The 25,488-nt window shown below is 44.3% G+C and overlaps 1 protein-coding gene across 3 annotated transcripts; it reads right to left on the bottom strand.

Annotated features, from left to right (window-relative positions):
- Positions 1–293: 293 nt before the first annotated feature.
- Positions 294–22,836, bottom strand: pik3r1 (phosphoinositide-3-kinase, regulatory subunit 1 (alpha)). 3 transcript variants are annotated; one of them, XM_027027335.3, is made up of 15 exons: positions 22,431–22,836; positions 20,396–21,042; positions 10,916–11,011; positions 10,752–10,826; positions 10,538–10,669; positions 9,372–9,573; positions 9,061–9,143; positions 4,305–4,407; positions 4,089–4,187; positions 3,795–3,975; positions 3,413–3,681; positions 3,146–3,322; positions 2,965–3,039; positions 2,686–2,856; positions 294–2,337 (listed from the first exon to the last, which is right to left on the bottom strand). In XM_027027335.3, exons 2-15 carry the CDS (start codon positions 20,727–20,729, stop codon positions 2,148–2,150), a joined length of 2,187 nt encoding a protein of 728 aa, XP_026883136.1. In that variant the 5' UTR covers positions 20,730–21,042; positions 22,431–22,836; the 3' UTR covers positions 294–2,147. The 3 variants fall into 3 exon arrangements, with proteins under 3 accessions (XP_026883136.1, XP_026883139.1, XP_026883140.1); XM_027027338.3 differs by lacking the exons at positions 9,061–9,143; positions 9,372–9,573; positions 10,538–10,669; ... (2 more) ...; positions 20,396–21,042; positions 22,431–22,836 and adding an exon at positions 7,217–8,202; XM_027027339.3 differs by lacking the exons at positions 9,061–9,143; positions 9,372–9,573; positions 10,538–10,669; ... (2 more) ...; positions 20,396–21,042; positions 22,431–22,836 and adding an exon at positions 5,890–6,178.
- Between the last annotated feature and the right edge of the window lie 2,652 nt (positions 22,837–25,488).

Genomic DNA, 25,488 nt, shown 5'->3' with positions numbered 1-25,488 from the left:
ACTATCACGGATTTCTGTGAATTAACATTCAGGACCGACCTGCATTCTTCTTTTAATCTTACTAGTTCCTAAATGTTAAATGAGATAAATGTTATATTTATGAAAGCTAAAAGAAGAGAAAAGATGCCCCCCTCCCCCCAAAAAACCTAACTAAAACCAGAAAAACTCACTTTAAGGCATTCTGGCCTAGTTAAAACAAATCAAATCACTTTAGTACTGACCTTGCTTTGGTGATAAACTAAAACAATTGAGCAACCAGAACAAATATGCTCATTAACGAATTATCAAGCTGATTACTGGTGTCACAACGATGTTTATTTATGCAAAATATCACTGGATCATTGTATGCATAACTGTAATATAGACACGACTCGAGCTGGAGGCAAAACTATGCCAGACTTCACTTGTTGTAAAGCTTAGAATATTGTAATTCCTGACGAGCAATTAAGAAACAGCAGTGACAAATGTGTCCATGAAAGCTGGCAGTCAAGGAAAAAAAGTGGATTCATTTTTGTCTTCCAACTGTTGAAATCATCAACGGTATTATGGGAAAAGCAGTCTAGTATTGTCTCCAAGTCAAAATGAGTTGATCCATCCATGTAAACACTAGTACAGGTTTTCTGATACAGAAAAAATACTATGTGGATAAGGAATGAATGGGATGTTATTCTTTCACCATCTAAAACGGGTCATCACAAATTCCATCATTCCAAAGGATCAATTCGCTTTTCTCTCCATTTGTGAAAAATGTATCACAAAATAAACTTTTGTCATTGGTTTGCAAAGAGTGAACTATAAGCAAACGTTTTCTGATATGAATTTGTTAGATTGCAGATGTTAAGATTTCTTTGCACTGCTCAAATGTTCAAATATAACATGGGTACTATTGACAGAAGCAGTTCTAAAGTCCCCCAAGGATCTTCCCAGGAACAAATGAGCTCAAAGTGAAAAAGACTAATAAAATACTCATCATCTTTAATCTTATCAGCTATTGATAAAGAAATTTGTAATAAAGTACTTTATCATCATTTGTTGTTGTAAAACTGAAGCCATCTTTCTTGGCGGTTTTGACACTTAAAATATTCTCTTACATACAGTATGAAAAAAAAAACAAAACAAAACAAAAGCTTCAAGCCATAAAAAATTATATTATGGGTAGCAATAAAATAAAATCATAACTTTGCAGAGAAGAAAGATACAGAATTTGCATAGCAGATTGAATACAACTGAAAAAGAAATGAGCAACTTTTTTGTTTTTGGTACAATATGGTTTTATCACATAGGTTTTTGACAGTGTCCATATGTACAGCATGAATGTCCATTATAGGCCCTTTCACGTGCTTTGTTTGTCCGTAAAGGGGACGGAGTCAAACATTTGTATATGTAATGCTTATAAAGGAAATGCCACACATCTGCCACCCTCTCTGTTTTGCTCCTTTGAGATGAGACTTTCAGGTGCTCAATTGTCCATACAGGAGTCTTTCAGGTGAAAACACAGAATATATTGTTTTCAAAAAGTGCCATCTTGCTACATTGATCAACTGATTCCATGGTCTGTTCACAAGTTTCTCATGTCAACATCTTGAACACCACCAACGAATAGCTTCCAGGTACTGTGAGTTTTGGTCACATGACTTCCACTCAGCCACACGCGCACACAGGGATGGGGAAACAAACTGAATGGTAGCGTGAGGGTTTAGGGCTCTAAGTAGCATTAAAAAAAATGCAATCCAGAGGTTATCAAGAGGGTTCCACATTCCAGCAGCAGGTAAAGCTTTGAAATGAACAAGCACCATTTTGGCCAAGGCCTCCAGAGTCTTTCATTTGGGGGGGGGAGAGAGAGAGAGAGAGAGAGAGAGAGCGAGAGAGAGAGAGAGAGAGACAGAGAGACAGAGAGAGAAAAAAAGAGAAAGAGAGGCTCAGCAGTTTCCACTTGATCAAGAAGAAAACTAAATTCAAGTCTCAGTGGCTGAAATTTGTTACAGGGGTTCACTTTCACAGCCCACAGTGGGGCTGTGCAAAGGCCAAGAAACAAAAAGTCAGCGCCGTGTCCTGAAGGCCGAGTGCAGGCATGGCCATGCCAGGTGAAGCCCTCCTCTACACTCCCGGCGAGAGAGACTGCGCGTGCGCGCCCACTGAAGGGAATCTCATCGCCTTTGGTGCGCGTACACTGGGTATGCTAAGGTGACGTTCAGAGAGTCATTGTGCTGAACGAGGGAGGTGTGCTGGTAGTGCAGGACCAGTTCCTTCAGCGAGCTGTATAAGTTGTAGGGCTCGGCGAAGCCGTAACCTGTGGGGGTTTTGTTGATCACGCAGTGCTTGACCTCGCTATCCACGCTGCAATGAGAGAGATGCAGTGTTAAGACTCTTTAAACAACCTCATACACACAGGGCTCCTTTATTCACAGTAGTCACAGTAGCCCTCTACACTGAGAAAAGGATTGAGAAATGAGAAAATATATTGCACAAAAGTACTGTATGTTTGAAATGCAGGCTACTGGAGACAAACCTTTCCAATGACAAAGTACATAAACAAGTTAACATTAACTTGTATTAACTAGCTAGGTAATACTGCTAACAGTACATTTTCAATTAACATCAACTTAATTTAAAAATGCTATTTGCAGCATGTGGTTTTCAAACACGTCCAGGCTAACAAGGGCCCTGTGGCTGTTGGACACGTACACAACACTGCAGGCATAGCAGCCAGGCTTGCTGCTGTCTCGAACCAGGAATGTGCCATCTCGCTTGCCCCGTAGCAGAGCTTCAGCCTGGTTCCGGTTAATGTTACCCAGCTTCCAGGAGCGCTCGTCCTGGTGGGGCAAGTCCTCGTCGTCCTCCACCATCGAATATTGACTAAAAGAAAAACAAACAAAAAACGGTGAATGATTATCGGAGGTAGAACTTGCAGTAAGGTGGTGCAGCATGCTTGGTTGAATGGGGCGGGCGATGATTGACACTTACTCTTCCTGGTTCTCGTTTTTGATTCCCAGCCACTCGTTGAGCTTTTTCTGCCGGACTCCTTTCTGTGTCAACCACCTGTGGAGCAAGAGGGCATGCACCTGATCAGTGTCTGCCGGGGCGTGTGACCTTCGGAGGAGATTCTATTCAACTAAGAGGAGCCTTTTGAGGCCAGGGCACTTACATGAGGTACTGATCCCTGGTCTTCCTGAGCTGGATGAGGTCAGGCTTGATGCTGTTCATCCTCTTGTCGATCTCCCTGTAGTCTGCCGCCTGCTTCTTCAGGTCCTCCTCCAAGCGCCGCTTGCTATCCACGATCTCACTGATGCGTGACTTGAGTTTCTCGTAGTTCCCCATAATCCTGAGAGTGAGGCATTTGTTAACAACAGAACTGCTCATGACAACTACTCTCCTCCCACTAGACCTGCTGCAGATTCCATCTCTAACTTACCTCTGGATCTCCTTGTCATTGCCATCCCTCTTGAACTTCTCAATGTACTCCTTGCTGTAGCGCTCTTGTGTCTGACACTGCTCCTCAAAGATCTTGATGGTCTCGTTAAAGGCTTCAATGGCTGTCCTCTTCATCTGGATCTCCTGTGAGGTTCTAGTATATTCCTCATACAGTCTGTCGTACTCTCGGTTTTTCTCTTGGTACTGCAGGTGGTATTCGTGTAACTTTTTGCCCACTGCCTCAATATTGTCCTCTTTCACCACTTGATCCTACAAAGCATCAAACATTTTTAGCACTGCATCCATCGGAATGCCACACACTAGTTTAGAGCAAGTTCAAACACCCAAGATGTCCTTCACTTTGATGCCTAGGCCAGCCTTACCTGCTGGTGCTTGGACACAGGATACAGCAGTTTCACATCTAGTTTGGGGTTATATTGGGCTAAGGACTCGTGCCGATAGTGGTTGATCAGCTCCACCACAGAGCTGAAAGTCAGAGGATCGGAGAAGCCATACTTCCCATCGCGATGGAAGATTTTGATGAGCTTGTTGTTACCTCCTTTCCTGTGGGCCAGTTTAAACACAAATGAATCAGAGTGCCACACAAAGATTTACTGAGATTAGTGCGTGAAGAGAGAGGAGGCAGCAGTGGACAGTTGATAACTGTAATATGTTACCTCAGAGTGAGGGTGTAGTCCCCGTGCATTTTCGTGGAGGCGTCACGGACCAGAAACGTTCCGTCAGCTGTGTCTCTCAGCTTCTCGTTTACCTCCTCCCTGCAGGAGAGAGGAAGCCTCCAAGTTACAGACGATGAAAGGAAAACGTAGTCTTGAGTTTCGCTTACAGTGTAAAAGGCTGAGAATGGTAAGATGAACTACAGAAATGGTGCTTGCCTTGAGATATCTCCCCAGTACCATTCGGCGTCTTGAAGAGCCATGTTGTTGTTCATACCGTTGTTAGAGACGGGGGTAGATTTGGGTGGCTTTGGAGGTAGTGCTGTGGAGAAGAGAGGCCAGCAGGTTAATATAGCCCCAGACCATTTACATCCAAATGGACCGCCTCCAGTTGAGGTCATTTACATAAGAAATGTGCCCAGGCAAGTACCAGTGCATATGCATGGACATGTCTATGCAGCATCCAGGAAGAAAGTCTATAAATGTTCAACAGGAAATGCTTTTCTGGAGGCTTAAACAAATAACAGCAGGGGAGGAAATCATGTCTCTCATTCAATGTCTCTGACCAAGCTTAAGAAATAGTTCCATTTTTTTAATGCACGAAGAAGCTTCTGCACTTTGCTAGATCCGGCCGTTCCACTTGATTAAGCAGAGGAAGGAAGGCTAGCCATGACAGAGGGTGAGTCAGGGAGAATCAATTTCATTCAGGAGAAAAAAAAAAGCAAGAGAGAGAGAAGCCCTCCCCATTCTGTTTGCAGTCTCTCAGAAGGAGTGAGAAATACAGCAGTAAATCAGCCCCAGAGTGGGACAGGCAGCTGATTGGCTGCCTGATTAAATCACACAACCTCTTTCTGACATCTAACATGGAGTGAAGCCAGACCAGAGCACAATAACCACTTATGAGATTGCTGAAGACCAAGCAGAGTAAATGTCAATGACATCACGGTCATAGGCAGAAGGCTGCTTAAAGATCGTATATGCGTGCTCTTGGAAAAAGCTGCTCTCTCTCTAACCAACCATTGAGGCCATGTTGCATCATTGGTAACAGGGAACAGCAGCAGCTGATTGGCTGCTGAGCTGAGTGACATGCAGCTGCGGGGGCTGTGTGGTCTCTGTGGAGCGAGGGGCAGAGCTCGAGCGATGGGCTATTTTTATCCCCCCTCATCTGCCCACTGTCTTCTTTGTTCACTTCAGTCACTAAGCATTATCAGCCCACTGCAGTAGCAGCCCAGTAGTCTCGCAGTCACACATCAATACAGCTACGCCAACACCAATATAATAAGCGTTTTGCAAAATGGCGCACTAAAGATCACAAGCCCTTGGGAAGTGTGCCTAATTAGAAAGAGACCGCCGTCTCACAGAAACTGACTCACATTACTAACAGACAAAGAACACATGACGATTATACTACAGCTAATTTCATTGCCAACTTGTGGACTGTCAGCTATAGGCAATTAAACCTGTTATATACAGTGCATCTAGAACTACCTGTTTAAAACAACACAGGGCACCCAGAACTACTGCAATGGCTGCAATCAATGACACAGTCACTATCCACCAACTTCAGCAGTTACCTGGTGGGTCTACTTCTATGTAAAAGAGCAGGTCAGCTCCAGAACCCCGATCCGAGCCTGGACAATCCGTATCACTCATGGTTAATGCTGCGTTGCACATCGGCGAGATTCAACACAATTCCCCTGCCTTGTGGAGACAACAAATGCTACATTTCTCCATTTGCAGCTCCAAAATGAGTTTTTGGAAAAGCCTGGAAGAGCAGGGTCAAGCGAAGCATTACATCACTTACCCCAGCCAATGGTGCTGCGGGACTGTTGCTGGCCACTCCTGCCTCATCGCCTGTCACTATATCGTTCATTTCCCAAATGCAATGATGTCATCATGAAAGCACACTGGCTTTTTGATCCAACGGTAAAAACAGATGTCTGATGTCTCATTCAGTAATTATCCACTGCTTAAATATAAGTGAGGAATCCACAGCCTGCCAGAGAAAAGGCGTCAAAGCGACAAGAGGAGACAGTCACGTGTGAAGTGCATGGTGGCGCAGCATCTTTCAAATGAACAGAGGATCTGGTGCCTCACTCTCTACCTCGCTCTCTATCTCCTCCTCCCTCCCTCCCTCCCTCCCTCCCTCCCCTGTTCTGTTGCAGGTCCCCTTGGCTCCTCCTCTCAGTGAGCAAGGAGGCTGGCCTCTGTACTTGCAGGCACACACAGAGCCTCCGCTTGCTGCTGCAGCCGCACGTAGGCAGCTGCAACTTCAAGCCCACGGCCAGGTCACAGACAGGAGAGGGCTTGCAAATACCGCCTGTAATCCCAAAAGCCAAGGGGTGTGGGGGAGGGATGACCCAGAGGCCTGGCTCCTGGGAGACACCCGAAATAGCCAGAGTTCTCAGTAGCATTAAAAAAAAAAGCACTAGGAACGCAGCCTATTGTCAGGCTCACTTCTTTAATGACAGCTCAGAGAAGAGGCATAGCTAAAGGCTACCCGGCAGCTAAAGAGCAGGTCAGGGGTGGCCAAGAACCTCGGACAAACCAAATGACAGTAGCTTTGAGAACACCACAGGAATCAGGACGTGTTTGATCTATTTATTGTGTTTAAAAGCACTGAAAGCACATCACGAGCTGCAGAAGGGACATACCACTTGCAACTCAATACTTGTTATTGATGTTGAAAACGCACTGAACGGGTGAGTGAATCAATAATGCAGCTCGTTCCCCACACATGCTCGGACGTGTTGAGGCAAGATCGGGCTCAGCCAAACCGGTCTGCACACTTTTTCCCTTTCTTTGTGCTCTGAGCTTTGTGGTCACGGTGTCTGTACTTATCAGCCGTCTGTGACAGAGGTGCACATTGAGGCACGGATGATATATGTGGCCCCACCACAGTTCACCCCATAGAGGTAGGGGGACAGGGAACGGGTCCGACTGCCCTACCAAGTAGCACTTTTGAAAAACCTGTCTAACTCCGTTCACAGCAAGACAGCACAGCCCTAATTTACACCTTTTCTCAGCAAGGTAACAATTTATACCTTTTTTTTCTGTCAACTCCTGTTTTTACCCACAAGACCAAAAATTTAGCTCCAAACTTTCCACCAGTCTTTAAACACCACACTTACATTGTAAATTGTGCATGTTCTGGAGCTGTTTCAGCAAACTGGCTGCATGATCACCAGAGGAAATCTGTTAAAAGTATTTCCTTGTGTGGTAAATCCAGAAAATGCACTCCTCAGGTCCTCAAGAGTGGTCCAATTCCTTGGATTTAGTGACTTGGTACATCCACGTAGCTCTTCAGCCAAGGCTAGACATGCTAGCAGTGACTGTAGTCCTGCGGGCAGCCCCTGGAGCCCTGCTGACCGATAGCTTGGGCACTGCACGAGGGAAGGCTGTGTAAGGGAGGCCGGCCTGGGGTGGCTGGTTAACAGTTGCCGTGCTGCTGGACCTGGCTCTTTGGGAATTGCAGCCCTGCTGCATGCTCGCACTCTCACAACTGGGCTAACTCACCAGCACCGCTCTTATGATTCACTCGGTTTGCTTCAAGTATTTGCTGAGCCAGGCATTCTAGCGTGCTGGGAGGGAGGCTGGCTGGAGGAGTGGCGTCCTGGAAAGCGGGTGTATTTTTGTGGGGCACGCATGTGCAAGTGGCCAGTGCTTGCAAGCTAACAAGAGCGCTCTGTGGAGAAGACGCCACTTCTAGCCAACCAAATTTAAGTGGGTCCTTGGCTACCGGCTTAAAATAGCCCGCCTGTAACTGGGAGCGAACAGACAGGCGCGCGCGCGCGCGCACACACACACATGCACGAACAGAAGCATACACAGACAAACACACTTCTAAAAACACGTGCACTCCTGCCCATGGCAACATACATAATTTCAGACACCACTGCCACATGTGCAGAGACCAAGTCATGTACAGGCAAGTAAATGAGACACAGCGAACTTGAGCCTGGGGCAGCTCTTGAAGCAACCCTCTTAGGGGTCTGTGTGTGTGTGTGTGTGTGCACGCACACGTGCAAATCACAGGAAGGAACCAAGCTGCCCAAACAGCAAGCTGGGGAGTGAAAGTGTGCGTATGTTCAGTCTGGCTCAGCCAGTGTGTGTGTGTGTGTGTGTGTGTGTGTGTGTGTGTGTGTGTGTGTGTGTGTGTGTGTGTGTGTGTGCGCATGCGCGTGCGCAGCCTGGCTCAGCCCAGGTGCAAATTACTGACAGCTTGAGCATGGCCTACACCAGGAGGAGGATAGAAATATCCCCCAATAGGTAATAAAACGTTTAAACCAATGGTGCACATGCACAAACACATGCACGCACCACTTTATTAACAGTCCCATCTCTACATTAGCGAAAATTGGGTTGTCCTCAGAACTTTTGTTCAGCTCTGCTCCACAGAGGCAGGGGGAGTGGAATGCTAATGTTCTGCAATGCACCTTAAATAATTAAAGATTTAATTACCTGGGCAAATCAAGCAGCATGCTGCCACCAGCGTTCACCTTCCATTAGAGCTCAGCGTCCTTCCTCAGACCAAATCCGTACACTTTTGTTTTTCCCTTTTATCTGAGAAGTTCCCTTGCAGCAACTCATCTATCTGAAGCTCGGTCACATGTCTCACCCTTTGTAATGTGGCTTGGGGCAGCCATAGCACTTGGGTGACATCAGGATATGGGCATCATGCCCAGGTGCTGATCTGTTGGCTGTGTGTGGGTGTGTTTCCAGGGAGTGGACAGAGGGCCCATGTGACAGAGCCAGGCCCTCGCACTGCACAGGCCTTTGCAGAGACAACATTCAAACCAGAAGATGGGTTGTCTGCCCCCTCATGCACAGAGCGCCGCACATGCCTCACGTTATCTATGCCATTCCTTTTGCCCTCTTTAAAAAGCCGGGGCAGAGGTGCCCCAGGCACACAGGCAATGCAGAACGATTATGCAGAGTCCAAATGGAGTGTGAGTGCAGAGGTAGTGACTTTTACCTGGAGCTGCCTGGCTGCTGCTCCATTCGCTGGTCACCAGGACTTCAAGGATGCGGACATGGGCCTCAGGGCTAGGCTCGCAGCTGCAAACACAGACCAGGAGAGAGAACACTCAGCCAAGGTCCACGACGGGAGTATCTGGCAGGACTATTCTGAGCAGGAAAAACCCGGAGCCTAACCACAAAAAACCTGACCCAAATGACATCTTAGGATTCTACCTGGTGCATGTTTTTGTACACGTCAGCCTCACATGCATGTATGTGCGGCAGGGGTTGTGAGTGTAGTGTGTAGAGTGAGGTATGAGGGGGAACCTGGCAGTCTGCTGCCGGAACAGCACAGGGCAGAAGATTTCGGCGAGGGCGTGTGCGTTCAGCAGGTTCCCAGCAGAGGCCTGGCATACACGGGTGAGGTGTCTCAGTAAGGACTGCAGTGTCAGCCAGTACTGGGGAGGGATCGCCGAAGAGCTGGCAACCCGCCGCAGGTGCTGCGCGCACTCCTCTGAGCCCTGCACCTCTGTGACCAGTGAAAGAGGACAAAAAAACAGAGACAGACAGACAGACATGTTAACTCTTTGGGAATGTTTAAAAAAATCCTTTAGTGACTGCCTCACCTTAGCGATTGGAGCATGAATTAAGCACAAAGGTAATCTGAGCACTGAGAAAGTGTGTGTGTGTGTGTATATGAGAGAGGTGGGGATTAAAGTAGAGTGTTACAGCACTTGGGTGGAAACCTGTGCTCAGAGAGTTTCAAACCGCACAAAGATCACGAATGTGACAATGACGGAGGAGAGTAAGGCACACTGCGCGCTGACTGGTTGATGCTAGAGATAAGTGTGCAGTCTTTTTAGGTCCTATTAACCACAGATATCCTGTTCTGTGCAATGTGACTTCATGATAACCATACTAGACATAGAAAAAATAAGTTTCCTCTTGCTCTCACACTTTGATGAAAGTGAGTTTGTTTTCTCTCAGGGACACACTGTTCTATAGTACATGAGCAGATTCGGCAATCTCATTGCATATTTCAAACCCGACAGTGGGTTCACAATGAGTTGCAGGCTGTTTAAATAACTGCCAAAACTGAAACATATTTACATAACTGCTGAAACATGTAGCAGTCTGGCAATATGCAACATACCAGATTATCAGCAGAAGCCTGGCTTTGGGCTGGGCCAATATGCCAAAGGAAAAAACAAAAAACAAAAAAAAAAAACATTTTTGCAGCAACTAAAAGCAGTTGGTGGGGATCACTGAAAGGTTCATGGTGCTAAACGATTATGGTTGCAGCAAAGAGGCTTCAAGAACAAGAGCACCCCCCGTGGCAGCTGCCACACAATATCAGCAGTGGGGGTGACCATTGCCAAAGTTTCTCTCTGGCTTTGATATCAGGATCTCTTATAAATTCAATTGTGAGATTAAATTCTGCCACAAATAGATATATTGCTTGGCATGGAGAGCTATGTACAGCATGTTCTCACCTTGGGCAATGTGTACCATCTCGCTGTAGACTGCATTGTGGATGAGGGGCTGGGGCAAGTCTAGCAGGTATCGTCTCAGACCATCACACAGCATCTGCAAGTCCAGCTGCTCAAGGTCCATGGAGGGGGGATCTATTTCAGACACAATTTATTAGAGACCAGCAGGAGGGAAGGTAGGAGCTTTTGGGAGTAAATGGATCTTAAGGTTACTCACCACCTTCGAAGCTCTGTCGCACGTCGAGGCCACCGCCGGCAGTGAAATTTCTGTAGAGGGTTGGATTGTTCAGACCTGCCAACGGGAGGGGGTTTAGCTTAGACATGCGATGGGTCTAGAGACAGAGGCGAGATGGAGAGGCAGAGGGAGAAACAGACACTCACCTTTTCTCTCGATGGTCTCCAGAAGTTTGAGCAACATGGGCGGAGCCACGTCTGGAGGAGTAAACTGCTCCGACAACTCCAGCAGAGTGCTGGAACCTGCAGGGGGAAGGAGGAGAGAACTATTAAAACAGCCTGGCAACAGCAGCCAGCACAACCTTGCTCCTACAACCCCACCGCGCTTCGTCAGACATCGATGTCGACCATTTTGTACCCTCTATACACAGCAGGGGTTTTTGCCCAGATGCCGCCAGGGCAGGGCATGTTCTGAAAAGCCACATTTAATCGGTTTATTCATCGCGTCGATGGGGGGGGGCGCGAAGGCACACATTTCTGGACAGCATGTCCCGAGTGTGCTCTGTGGCTGTGACTTGGCGGAAAGAAGGAGGCCTGATGTGCAAGTTGGCACCGAGTGGAAGGATGTGATTAAGTGGGGAGTGGAGGTGGCCGGGGAGGCTAAGCAAACAGCGGCTGATGGGCAGAACCTGGCGGTCGGGAGGAGCGCTCGGACGCAGGTGTGCGCTTCAAAGAGTAGCAGGCAACCGGTGGGCTGCTTTATTTGGACATGAGGGCGGCTGTTTAAGGAGGCCGGTAGCTCTCAAAGGGTCGGCTGTTCGGATTGGAGGTGGCTGCAGTTAAACAGGAGCCGTTATGAATGGGGCCTCTTTACAGTCCATTCCATTTTGAACTTTTCAGCATTAAAATTGTTGGGGGAAAAATGCCTGCCTGCCTGCCCCCCCCCCGGTAGCTTATTCACAATCAGTGCTGAAACTGACTGGTCTAGAAGAGGAAAACCTTCCATGTACAGAGGACCAGTCATTTAGGTCATTACAAATAATGATAGGGCTAGATGCTTCAGGCATTAGAGCCAAAGTGCCTGACCAAGAAGTACATGAAAGGTTTGAGAGCACATGTTTTTTCCCCTTTCTGCAAGTGAGCAGGAAGGTCAGACCCAGCAGGGGGCTGGCAATGCAGGTTATTCATTTTCTAAGAAGTATGGAAACACTGAGATCAAGAGGCCATCCTCATATAGAGATTCAGACATCAGTCTTGTTCCTGCATGCATCCAAGGTGCAACCTTTAGCCCAGACAGACACCTTATCCACGGCTGCTGGCCAGAACGAGCCAGTTGGTTCTCAGAAGCCGGTTTCACAAAAGCTGTGCTAATTTTACCCATGTCCACTCCACTTTAGGGCCATCTTCACAAATGGCCAACAGGGCTCATCCTTTATAGCCTACCACTCTTCACCTGTATTGTTTGTTGACAGTTCTCTTTCACTGTTCCCCCACAGAACTATAGAAAGATGATACAGGCAGGGAACAACCCCTGGGAGCCTCCTGTATGGTTTACAAAAGCTAAAAATGCTGTCGTCATGCTACCACAACTCAAAACCAAAAGGGCTGTTACCATAGTACCAAAACTTGCAACTGGCAGGTTTTGGCAGTGTGTATTACTTAAAATAAAAAAACAGATACAAAAAAGAAAGCAAGCAGCCAGACTGAAAGTCTGCAAGCCCATTTCTATTCTGGAGCACCGCCTTCAGTAGCAGGCGGCCTGGTGAGCACCCTGTGTTTGTTTCCCCGTGAAAGCCTGTGGTGGCAGACTCATGGCCTGACCAGGAGAGAAGTCGGATTGGGTTGCTTCCCAGGAACTCGCAGTGACCCGATAGCACTGGCCCTCGGGGCACTCCGACTGAATGACACCAAGAAAAATTGCTGAAATGTTTTGGCTCATACTTTCTCCGAAAGGCCTCTGCTCAGACTGGCGATCAAGTGGACAAAGAAGGTGGTGATTGCACAGGACTATGGCCCACTACACAGGATGGTAGCAGAAAGTCATTTATCCTAATGCCTACATCAAGTTTTACCCTGCATTAGACAGTTCTTTATGCATGCTCTTGTGCTGACCTATGTTTTAAGAGAATCAGGACTTCACACAAAGGGAGTATAACATCTGCACTCACTCCAGCAATTGCTCAGAGGTTCTAGAAAGCCCAAGCTGGAATGAGGGCCCTCTGGAATGACAACAACAGAACAAAAACAAAAAATGCTTCAAAACAGGACGAGGCGCCAAGTAGAAAAAGTGGCTAATGCAATCATTCATGGCCAAACCAAATTACAGTCATGTCCTTTTTAAATATGTATTTTACCATCACGTATCTAAGACACTCTCCTAGCAGGACAAGGTGCTTGTGTTGTTAGGGAACAATCAAATCGAACAGGCGACGCAGGATGAGCTCAATTTCACCCGACCAATAAGAGAAGCCACTCTGGCTCTGGTTGCCAAGGTAACAGCAGGAGGAGGAAGAGGGGCCCCATGAGCAAGTAAGCACAAGCCTTGAGCAGTATGCAAGCCATCTCTCCCACTTACGTCCCATAAGGTTTGGAGGAGACAGGAACTACAGGACACGGAAGCCGTGGGGCAGCTGCCAGTGTGGTTGAGCGTCGTCTGGTTCGGTGGCTGAACCTTCTGAACTGCACAGCATGGCCAGAACAAAGATAGATGGCTCACGAGTTAAAATTAGGGGTTCCGATCATGTAACCTGCTTTCCCAATCTAGCTGGTGCTCTCTCTCTCTCTCTCTGTCAGTTGTGACACATCCACCTGACAGGTTTCCAAGGATGAAGCGTACATAAATAATCAAAGAAAATGGTTCAAACTCCCCACTGGTCACGTCAACTCACTTCCCGGACAGTCACTGTTCATAGCTGCTGTTCCAATTCAGTTCTAAAGGAGTGCTAGTTACAGTAGATATTTATGCATGTTCAGCAAAGCACACAGGGTTAACTGTACCTACTTCAGTCACACTGGACACTGAGGACATGATAAACAACATTTGATGGCTTAACAACAACAATCTTCAAGGTATGTCAAAACCAACAATATTTTAAGAATTTCCATGCAAACCAGATTAGGTTTTATTACAAAAGAACACCCAGAGTACAGCCATTTGAAAAATGCCACCACGTCTCCCCCTAGAGATGAAAAAACGGAAGAGCAGCCATGAAGCACAGATAGTGGAAATATTAAAAGCATCACATTATAATAAAGCCATTGTTCACTGGATCAGGAGAGTCGGGGCAGGAATATTCTGGCTTTGGAGGTACCTCAGGTTAAAGTGATTAACCATATTTTCCTTTGTACCATCATGTGAAACACTGCTTGTTAGATTGAGACAAAATAAATTCCACTCAGATTGCCCAGGAGTTCTTAAAGGAAGACTCCAACACTCACTTTAGCACTACATAAATGAGCCAACAGGGCTTCCTCTTATTTTACAAGTATAGGAAAACACATCAAAATTCTTTGTAGTAACCAGTCATACTCTAAAGAATCAGTAGACACTGTTTAGGTTGAAAACCAGAGTATTCCATTAAACATGTGCTGCCTGAAACACAGTTGAACTTACAGTGCATTCAAGGAACAGTATGGACTGTTTTCTAAAGAACAGCATGTCAATATTTCTGAAAACTGCCAGTGTCTTGTTACTTTAATGCACTTTAACCGTGTTGCAACATAAAAACCACCTGTTCTTTTCACCGAAAACATAGTTTAAAACCCTTTCCAAGGGAAAAAAATTAACACTCAGCTCAGCTGTTTCTGAAAAACCAACACAAAATCTTGCAGTTTCACAGTAATAAATATGGGAAGGTTTGCACGGGCCGGCACATCACACTGTGATACTGGGATATAAATTTTAAAGTAAAAGAAACAAGAGACAAAACAGGTAGGCTATTCAGTTTCTGTCTGCTCTCAGGCTGAAGTGTGTGTTCCATTCAGACAGGTCAGGTCACAAAGCTCTTTGCCAGTGTAAAAATATGACAGAAGAGGTTGAATCTTGGCATCACACTTAGTTATCCATGTGCAGATTTCAGTTCTCCTTTTCTCTTTCCCCTCCCAGCAATAGGCTGCTAATCCCTTGAACAGTCGTCCTCGGCCTCCAGTAAGAAGATTTGCCAGTTCAGCCCTGCATCTCTGGAGGGGACGTGTAATGAAAGGCACATGTGCACACTCGCACGCACAGGGCCCCATCAGCACGGGCGGGTCACTGGGAGGGGCACCTGACTGCACATTCACAGAAGAAGAAGGGGGAAAAAAGGGGGAGGGTAGTAAATTACCACCTCCCATCACAGCCAGTTTTTCCATTTTCCTCAAACTCATGGCTGGGGTTTTTTTTTTTTTTTTTGGCTGTTACATTACTATAGGAAGTCGTGTAGTTGTTAGTGTGCATTTGGAACAGCAATATTCTGACTCAGAGGAGTTGGGGCAGTGCTGGAGGGGGCAATGCCGGGAGCTCTGGGTATTCCAGAGATGTCAGCTGCAGCGGCAGAACACACCCATTTATCCTGCACCAGGCAAAGCATGAAAAGGCTGGGAGTACGCTGAGGCCCGCAGGGTACAGCATGTTCCGAGCTGGGTATGGGAAGGCGAGAAGGGTGGAGTGAAGTGTGGGCAGGCGTGTAAGCGAGCATGTTGGGGAGTGCATGTAGGGCAGGCAGGCATGCGGTCACCGCCGGGCATGGCCAATGCTTCTGCTACAGCAGGTTTGAATGCACATTGCCATTAGCACACAGGGAAAATTGTACTGGTTCAGCACAATGCAAAATGTGTCCACTGGGCACATGCTCTATGGGCTGCTGAACAGCAAAGCGTGTCATTATGATCACAACTGCAGTCCAGCCCTGGCCTAACCACCAGTGCCTGGGGAGACCTTCTTGGACAGACGCTGCAATCCTGAGCATTTGTTAGGGTTTTCCCCTTGGGAATTGTGTGTGTGTGTGTGTGTGTGTGTTCATTCAGGCTAGAATGTATCTATTTTGCTGTGCTCTGGGCAGGAGGCTGGACATGAGGATATGCCCCCCTAGCTGCTTACTCCTGTGTTTAAGGGAAAGTGCACATTCTTTGCGAAGCCAAGCAACAATTTCCCCTCAGAGAGCCTAACTTCAGCTCCACAGAGCAGTTTCAGCCGAGCACTGAGGAGGCCCCCGAAAAGGAGAGCTACATTATCTCAAACTCTAGCTATGCAACATGTTCTCTACCCTGCCGTCTTCTCGCTCTCTCAGCCCTACCAGCTCCAAGTCCCTCTCTTTCCCCCTCTGGTTTTTCAGTTTACTGCAAGCACTTCTCTAAGTGTTCAGGCATGACTAAGGGCACTCTACTAGCAATTTGTCTGGCTGAACGCATGAAAGGCTTTTTTTAACCTCTCTCTTCCCTTCAAACCTAAATACTTGAAATCTTTAGTGCGTTCTCAGCACAAAGAAGGCTGTTCTTACAAACTGTACTAAAAGCAAAAACAAAGGCCTACCTCAGTTTTGTAGATTGAAGCCTACCTCCACAAGATTTACTGACAAAGACTAAACTAAGATTTGCAATTGAGCAAGGTTTTTTTTTTGCCTCGAGGTAAATAATCTCTGATCTGCTCTTCCCCATAAAATAAAGGCCTTGCACTGACACTCAGAGATGGGGGGGTTGGATTTCTCTGTGCGTGACAAAGCACGGAGGCCCTGCATGGACTTGCATAGAGCAACTAGTTCTGCTCTACCAAAGCGGAAGTTTAATCACTTCCATTTTAGAAGCATCCTCAGAAGCACAGATATCTATAACTTCTATCTTAGCTACAACAAGATATTACCTTTGGGGCAACTACTGTTTATACTATCACTATATCATCAAATTATTTTGGCAGACTTACAGACTTTCTTTGGTCTTATAAAAACTTATAAATTGCCCACTTTCTAAAAGCTGAAGATAAACTATGTTAATGAACACTAAGGCCCTGCATTTTCAGTCCATTATGAAACCTATAAATGGACCGCTCATATTCAGCACCAACTTCTATTTGCGAAAGCACAACGGTGCATGGAGAACAGCAAATACACTAGAAAGTGAGGCAAATCAGATACCGCCAGAGCACAAACCTTTGAAAACATGCAGCCGCTGACGAGGTGGGTGTGGTTTACTTTCATTTGCTGTTTACACATACATAGCCATTCCAATGGTGTATAGAGCTGAACACAATCAGAGCACTCAAGTGGCTCCTGCCTGATTATGGCTCAGCAATCATGTTAACTCACGCCCAACATGCAGCTTTTTGTTTTTAAATAAAAAATAAAGCCACCCTAAGCTGGAAGCATTCAATTAAATATGACTGGAATTCAGCTGGAATTCATCCTTTAAAATGATGAGTAGGGAGATTCCACTCTTAAAGAACTGGGGGTAGGGGGGTTTGAAAGGCTAAACGATCGCTGCACTGAATGGTGTAAAGCTACAGAGAGGCAGCACATGTCTCAGTACCAAAGCCATCAGCGAGGGAGCATTTTGGAAGACATTTTGTTGTTTAAAAGTAGAGAAATTTGCAAATCCATATAATAAAAGAATTTCTTTTTTCCATCTGGTGTGGGAAGACACTGATGATGACCTTACCTATAAGACGCAATTGGACGTCGGCTGAAGACATGTGGATGCCACAAAGATATTCGTATTGGTTTGTGCTATTCATTCATGTGCATTCATTTATTAATTCTTATCTGATGTGGGTTACAGTTAAGTGCATGACTTTTCTGCATTACAAACACTGGCCTTCAGGGAACAATTAAAGTTGTGCACAACCCCCATATTTCTGCACAGAAATAATGACTGCTGGATGTCAGATTTTAATGTAAGGGGACAGCACACAAAAGCACATTACACAGCTGTGCATTACCAACATAAGTAAACTGACGCAAGATTGTGAACTACCAAGAAATAACATTCTGTCCTTGTTATTATTATCATTATTATCATAGTTTATTTAATCAGATTGGGTTTTATTTGTATCCAAATCAGATGTAAGCATTTGGAGATGCCTTAATAAATACATGGAGCATAGACAATTTTGACTGAACAAAGGGGTTTTAAATTGAGTGTGCGTTTGATGCAAATTACTTTCAAAAGTAAACTGAAAAAGGGAGCATTTGTGAATGCGGATAATCCAGTGCAGGGCTGGGTGCTGCTGGCCAGGCCTAGGCACACAGCCCTTCACTCTTGAGGCCCACAGAAAGGAGCACATTAGTGTTTTTAAAAGCTCGGGAGCCGGAACGGGCTGGAATTCCACATCTGCTGCTCTCTGAAGTAAGCCCCTGTGGCTCAGAGAATGAGCGAGAGAAAGAGAGAGAGAGAGAGAGAGAGAGAGAGAGAGAGAGACCACCAGAAAGGGAGAGCAAAGCCCCTGCTTTTGACCCTTTCCCTCGTGGCCTCCCTCTCTGCTCTTCTCCAACTTTTCCCTCTCCCCCTCCCCTATCTGGGCCCGGCCCCAGCAACATTATCAAAACATGAAAAGAAGGGGAGAGAGAGAAGAGGAGAGAAAGAGGGGCCAAAAGGAGAAGCAAGAGAGGTCCGCCAGATCCTTCAGTGGCAGGTAATAAATCACAACCGCTGTGAAGCAACAAGAATCCAGGCTGCGGCCCCAGGCCCCAGCGCGCCGCTGCAGGCCTCAGCCCCTCTCCCCGCCTCCCTCCCGCCCACACAAACACAGAGACTTTTCTTCTCCCGGTGCCACATTCAGCCTTGCGCCGAGCTCTGGGGCTGCCACTCAACACTGCCAGCCTTCATGCGGACCGTAACCCTGCCAGACCCTATAGGAATTTCACAAATCACATCCCACAGAGACTACAGGACCCCAGGGGAACCTGTCACTGGGTGGAGACTCTTTTTTTAACTTTACATGTTTGGTTTTTTTTTAATAGCCTCCAGCATCAGAACATCAAACTTAGTCATTAAGAACTGGCATCAGATTAGTGTCAATGTAAAAATGGACTGATTTGGAGGCAGCTAATAGCGCATTTGCAAAGAGTAATAACAAAAATTCAAGACATTCTGCAAAAACAATACTGCATTAAAAAAGCAAGACAGGAGTCACTTCTGTCATTCATTAATGAATTTCACTTAGAATGACCAAGTTTAGCCTAATATACAGACCATATAATTTTTTTAAAGGAATAAAGCTTTGCAACTTAGAGACAGGTTATTTTATGTTATCTATATGTCAAAGAAAGAAAAAAACATGAAGGAGTCATGTCATTCGTAGAAGGTACCAGGTGCATGAACCCACAGTGTGCTTGGCTCTTACCCTCAGCCAGCTGCATTGTTTCCAGGTTCTGGTCTGTATTCAGGAGAGCGCCGAAAGCTCAACCTCCATTATCAATACTATAAGTGTACTGTACCCTCTGTAAGCCTAACCCCAAACTCTGGACACACTTGACAGTATATTTAAAGCTGTATGTCTTTATTCTTAGCAAACAGGGTCTTCTGCACTGAATCAATGCAAAAATGTCAGAACATCTGCACAATACTTTTCATAGTTCTGGGGAAGGCTGACAGGGTCTGGGCTGTGTCACCTAAAAATAGCAAACACTCAAAAAGAAAGAAAGAAAGAAAATCTACCACAAGTGGCCAGGAAGTAGAGGCTGACTACTACCAATGATTACTGAGCAGCAATATCTCGCTTATATTCCAATGTTCTGACTATCGATCAAAACATTTCCAGTCACTTTGCCACCATGGCAACACTGTTTCTTCCAGTGCTACTTAATCAGAACCTAATGCATGGTACGAAAGAAGAAACCTGGTGACGCACTCCGCACAGCGGTGGTTGGGCATGGTGCGTGTGCTTTAATTTGTTCAATCCATGAGTTTGCCCTCGTGTGCGAGTGGAAATTACCATGAACCCAAGAACACTTTTAGAAACATTAACCACCAATTCCAACTGTATGCAGAAGGTCGGTTACATTACAGCTCTATGAAAGACATGGAAACAGTTCCAAGTAGACATTACCCTCTGTACATCCGAAGTCTTCTTTTCTTATCTTAATCCTTACAATAATTACCCAGAGACGTCTCTGACACCAGGGTAGAAGAGCAATAATATTGTAATAATCTCTGTGCCAGCCTCCTGGGGGAGGTACAGAAGGGTCGTGTGAAGCTCTACATTGCTAGATCACCAACTGCTGTGCTGCATAAAATGAGATAGCCCCCAAAACCCCAGACTACTACACGGTAGACTCTAATGGACAGGCCTTCCCCCAGACTTCCTGTCATGTTTGCAATTATGACCCGTGTCAAAACATAAGCATTCAATAATAATCAGGAACATTTGCATGAAGCTACTATAAACTCTTGAAAATATACGGTATAAAATTGGTCACTACTTGATAAAATGGGGTTCAGGGTAAGTATTTTAGGGAGTGATATCTGGTGTGTACATGAACGGATTTGTTTAAATTGTGTTGTGTTTGTCTTATGTTATTATGACTCCATCATTTCATATCATAAAATCAAACAAATGGAGACTGACTAATCAGTCCCAAAGAGGGGCTTAGTTAAAAAGAACCTCAAGAGTTTCCTGGGCACTAAACCAATCTTTCCCACTGCTGCACAAAATGGTGGACAACTGCAGTTTTAAGGTAGAAACCATGCAAAACCTCAGCTGTAGCAGAGGACACTCACCTCCTTGCTCGGAGTCTGGGTTATCCTTGGCTGATCCTGGGGCCACGGGCAGGGGTCTTGGAGGTCTTGGTTTTGGGGTTGGAGGGGAAATCTTCTTCTTACCAATGAACTCCACATAGGTACCAGGGAAGTCCCCCTTTTCCTGAGTCATTTCATTATAACCAGGCAGCCAGCCCACCTCCTCTGGTCTCTCCTCAAGACCTTCACTATAGCCAAGTGCTAGTAGGGCACCTTTACTCACTATGAGTATGTCCCCGACATGGAGGTCAATATCCTCCTCCCTCTCCTTCTTGTAGTCATAGAGGGCTCTGTACTGATATCCTTCCGCACTCATCTTGATCTCTTAGTATTACTTATGTTTTGCTGGCAAAAAAACTGTCAAACTGGGTTGGGTTTTATTGCACCTCCTACCTGTTCTCTGCAATGCCCTCTCTTATCCACTTCATGGATATAACAAGTTATCGATCTAGTGTGAAAGATATTTCCCTATAATCGCAAATGTTATGGTGCAGTCGTGCTTTGTCCGTCGTTTGTACTCTATGTTAAACTGATTCTCCAGAGCTCTCGAGCACCTTCACGGTGCTTCAGACACAGTGTTCCCATCAGTGAAAAGTCTGATCCAGTGCTTTAGCCAAAGCAGCCACGACCTACAACACAGAGAAGCCATTTTCTAAGGACTGCAGAGCACACAAAGTCTATTTGGATGGTTCTTTTTTTTTTTTTTTTTTTTAAAGCAAATCACCTCAAATCTCCTAAAACTAATCATTTTACAACAATTATAAAGCAAAATACAACTACTTCAATATTTTTTATATTTTTTACAAATACAAACTAGTTACTGCATGTCACAGCAATGGTTTTAGTGGGGAATAAATATATATTGCATTCATACAATTAGTTTTACAGCGGAAAGAACGTAAATGAATCTGAAAGACAGTAACGTCTAATTTCATAGGACTTTTTTAGTCCAACACGCAACAGTGAAAATGTAGCAGGAAATACTGTTTCATTACCATATAACAAGCAAGATATTTAATTTAGATTACAGCATATTAAAAAAGCACCGAAATCAATTTTACAACTAAATACATGTGTAAGTAACGTAGAGACATATGTGTACAAGTCGCCATGCAGAAATTTAGACTTCTTTTTTTGAGATTACGCAAGAATATTTAAAGGTACCCCAGTTCAGGAACACACCATGTAGTACAAGTGGTTAATGTCTGTGTAGTTTAGCTATCTAGCTAATAATCTAAGCAGGCTATGTAACGAGATACAGCAAATGACGCTTGAGAAATCTAGTGTTAGCTTAGCTTATCTAGCAAGCTAATGTAACTAGCTAAGACATTTGAGAAGCTTTCTCTAGCTATCGTATTTTACCAGCTTTGGATCTCAACCTTCTATAGTTTAGCTAATGCTATAGCCGAATAAAAATACACAACATTCAAAATAAAACATTCGAGTAGGCCAACTGTTGCTATATGTCAGCATTCAATATTATTAACTACGCTCTATTGCCAACATTGAAATAACTAAGCTAGATAAATAAATATACAAACATGCTCCCTTAGCTAGGGTTAGCTCCCACGTTAGCTAGCTACCTAGCTTGAGCACTGGCTAAGCTTTGTGTGGTCTTTACAGAACAGAGAATACATAGCTAGTTAGCTATGGAGTTAACCAGCTAGCTAGCTAACAACCTTATAACCTACGTAACACTAGCGAACACTACGAGTTAATTGCAATACAGCACATACACATGCAACAGATCCAGCATTTAAAACACAGTGTAAGCGCTCAGATGTGTCTGGTGCTCATCGTCATGGGAACAAGCTGTTCCAGTCAACTGGAGCCTCGAACTTGGCAAGAAGGTTGACAATTTAGCTAACGCAGGCTAGCTAACATAGCTGGCTATATAAAAGTTGTGCGTGTTCGTAAATTAGCCAATAAGTGAATAAAATGCTAACACACTGGATAACAATGAAAACAGTCAACAGCACGTACAAGGAAAATCGAGAATGGAGCATGAGATACTCACTTTGATAGCTAACTTGTATAAAACCCGTCAAAGTCGGGCCGAAAAAATCTTTCCTTTCTGTAAAAAGTGGTTAGCTTGAAAATACAGCTTTGTAACATGCATCTGAATCCAACTTTAAGAAAATCCACTTCGGGTAATGCCTTTTTTGCCGAAATAATGGTCAATTATTGAATATATTTCACCTTAAAACTGCGTTTTACACTAATTTCCTAACTTGTAGACGAGGCTCGTGCACTCTATAATCGTGACGACTCCGCCCGAGCGACTGCAGTGCGAATAGAACCCATTCCCAGGCGCGGGGAAAGACAGCCACGTCCATCAAACGGCATCGTCGTCGGACGCTACGCATACTCCGCCCTCTGAACGATCCTCTCCGCTTTTGAGCGATTGAATGCCTGTGCACGAGTGGCTTAAACATGAACTGCTACTTTGCAAGCTAGCAAACCGGTTGCATCGGTTCATATGTAACGTCCCTGAGATGTTACACAACTTTCACATTCGGTATTTCGGTTCGGTACATAATAATCTGTTTTTGGCTGAGGCCAGGAGTAGGTTCAGAATAGGAATTCAATAATATATTATTGCCCATAATATATTATTGTGTAATCTAAAATCTGCCTTTAATTTTTGAATTAAAGAAAAAGGGCTTCACTGAATTTTTTATCACAAGAATCTTTCCATATCAGCCCCATTATTGCGAGGTCTTCTCATAAAATAAAATCTCTGATTCCCTTCTCATATGCAAGTATTAAATTCAAGGAAATAATATAAAGAATATAACAGCTGTATGATGCATACATAGTAATAATCTGTAGTCTCTGAATTTCTACCTGTCATTATCCTTAATTAGATGAATCTGAAAGACAGTCAGGATTGTAAGAATGTACATTGTTATCATTTGTTCCTAAATAAGCAGTCTAATAACTAGAAGCTGCCACTCAACAGGGAAATAGGAAATCCTTTGGAAATTAAGATGAAATATAAAAATAATTTTTGAGAGAGCACTGGAATCAAACCAGGTCACATTTGTCTTATTCCTGTCATATTCATGTCCTGAGATGCAGTATTACATTTTATTAAGCTATGGGAACAAGAAATACAATTTTAGAACAGAAAGTCCATACAACAAGCAGTGTGAATAACAATGAAACACTGTAAATTTCTATTTGTTTTTACTCTTTTAATATAAAGTTTCAGATTTATTACTTTGTTCCACCATCAAGTTTTATTTCATTGATATTAAATAGTAATGTTGGACATTCGATGAGAAAGTAACAGAGAAATGATAGAGAAATGATCTAAATCTGACTATTCAATAAAGAGATGTTCATTGATCAAGTCAGAACTCACAGTAAGAAAAGTTATAAAACTGTTTACCCTTTTTTACTCTTGTTTAGTTCAATCCTGCAATGTATGTTGCTTAAAATAAATAAATGAATAAAACTTAAACTAGTAAAAAGAAAAGCTTTAAGGTAAATGAGGCAATCTTATTCAGAGAAAAGGGTCATTTCCTGTGTTCTATTAACCTCTGTCAGTCAAAATCCTATATGGACCACACAAGACTCCTATAGAATAGCCTATCCAATCCCATGCACATGACTATGAATGTGGGTGGCCTAATTATGTAACAGGTTAGTGGGTAGAAATCCCCATGGCAGTTCATTGCTACTGTCCAAGCACCAAGGAACACTGGAGAGTAAGATTCAGGCCATGAAGGCCACTCGCAGCTGAACGAAAGGTAGGAATCCCCTTGCACCTATTTGAGCTGCAGAGAAGATTAGATGGTAGATGCTTGGGTGTGCATTGTGAGCATTCCTGTGGAAAAGCAGAGCTACTTAACGAAAAACATGCAAAGCCTGCAGATTGAATCTGGTTACATAACTTATCGAAATGTGAATCCAAATATGCACCTGATCTACATCTGAAAATACAATGCACAATTAGTACATCTTAAATGAAGATATAAATACCATGTTGTAGAACTTCAATTTGAAAGTTGAAAGGAAATAAATGTAATTAGACAGTCTGACATGAACAAATAAATTGAATAAAATAAAATGCAATAAATTGAAGTGAAATTAATAGCAATAGATGAATGTTACCTTTCTTGGTCTGATCCTAAATGACTGGGAACACTTGAAGCAGGAACGTTAGTAATGGAAATACAAACCTCTGTGTCACCTAACCAGAAAGCCCAGACATGCATTCAACTATCTCATTAAAAAACACAATCAGACCAATGCATTCAACCCTCTGATTACAAAAACAATCAAATTGATGCATTCAACCCTCTGATTACAAAGCCAATCTGACTCTGCTGACCCCTGTGGCTTGGTGGAAACTGACCCAGGTCATGTGTGAGACTAACACATAGGTTTTGACCTCTGACTTGAAATATTGAAAGTACCTTTGCACAGATATCCAACGCGTAAAGAATTATTTGGACTTATTAAGGTCTGTTGTACACTTTAATGGTACTTTAGTGAAGAATGTCTACCTGACTGACATCGAATATCTAAAATGCATAACAGTTTTGTTTTTTTTCCCTGTGACTGGACATAATGTAATGGTTTATGAAGATCATATATGTAGATTTATTTGGACTCATTAAAGTCTGTTTCACATTTATTTTGCTAGATTCACCATGTCAATCTCAGACATATGCAAGAGCAAGATGCTTCTTTTTATGTCTATGATATAACATTTGAAAGGTTGATCATAAAAGTTCAAATCAACTGGACAATATGTCATAAAATAATTAATCTGACTACATAGTTTGACTCCCTGCTTTTGATCTCACCATCGCGTTGTGGCACAGTAGTTCTGATGCAGGGCTTCTGAAAGACTAGACGCAGCAAGTAGCTTATAGAACTCTGCACATATCCCATGACCATTAATTAGCCGGCTGATTGTACCATCTGAATATTCTGCCATGAGCAGACAAAGGGGCCCAGTTCTCCCTTTCAACAGCCAAACTAAGACTGGCTTAAATCCAATTCACTGGCTGCAGAGACTCTGAAGTGGCCCAAAAATTCTGCTCATATTTAGAGAATTGTTG

This window comes from Electrophorus electricus, chromosome 8, assembly GCF_041902795.1.
Source record: "Electrophorus electricus isolate QZ-2024a chromosome 8, ASM4190279v1, whole genome shotgun sequence".
NCBI lineage: Eukaryota > Metazoa > Chordata > Actinopteri > Gymnotiformes > Gymnotidae > Electrophorus > Electrophorus electricus.
The sequence above is the reverse complement of the archived record's forward strand: the minus strand, read 5'-3'. Positions and strand labels throughout refer to the sequence as shown.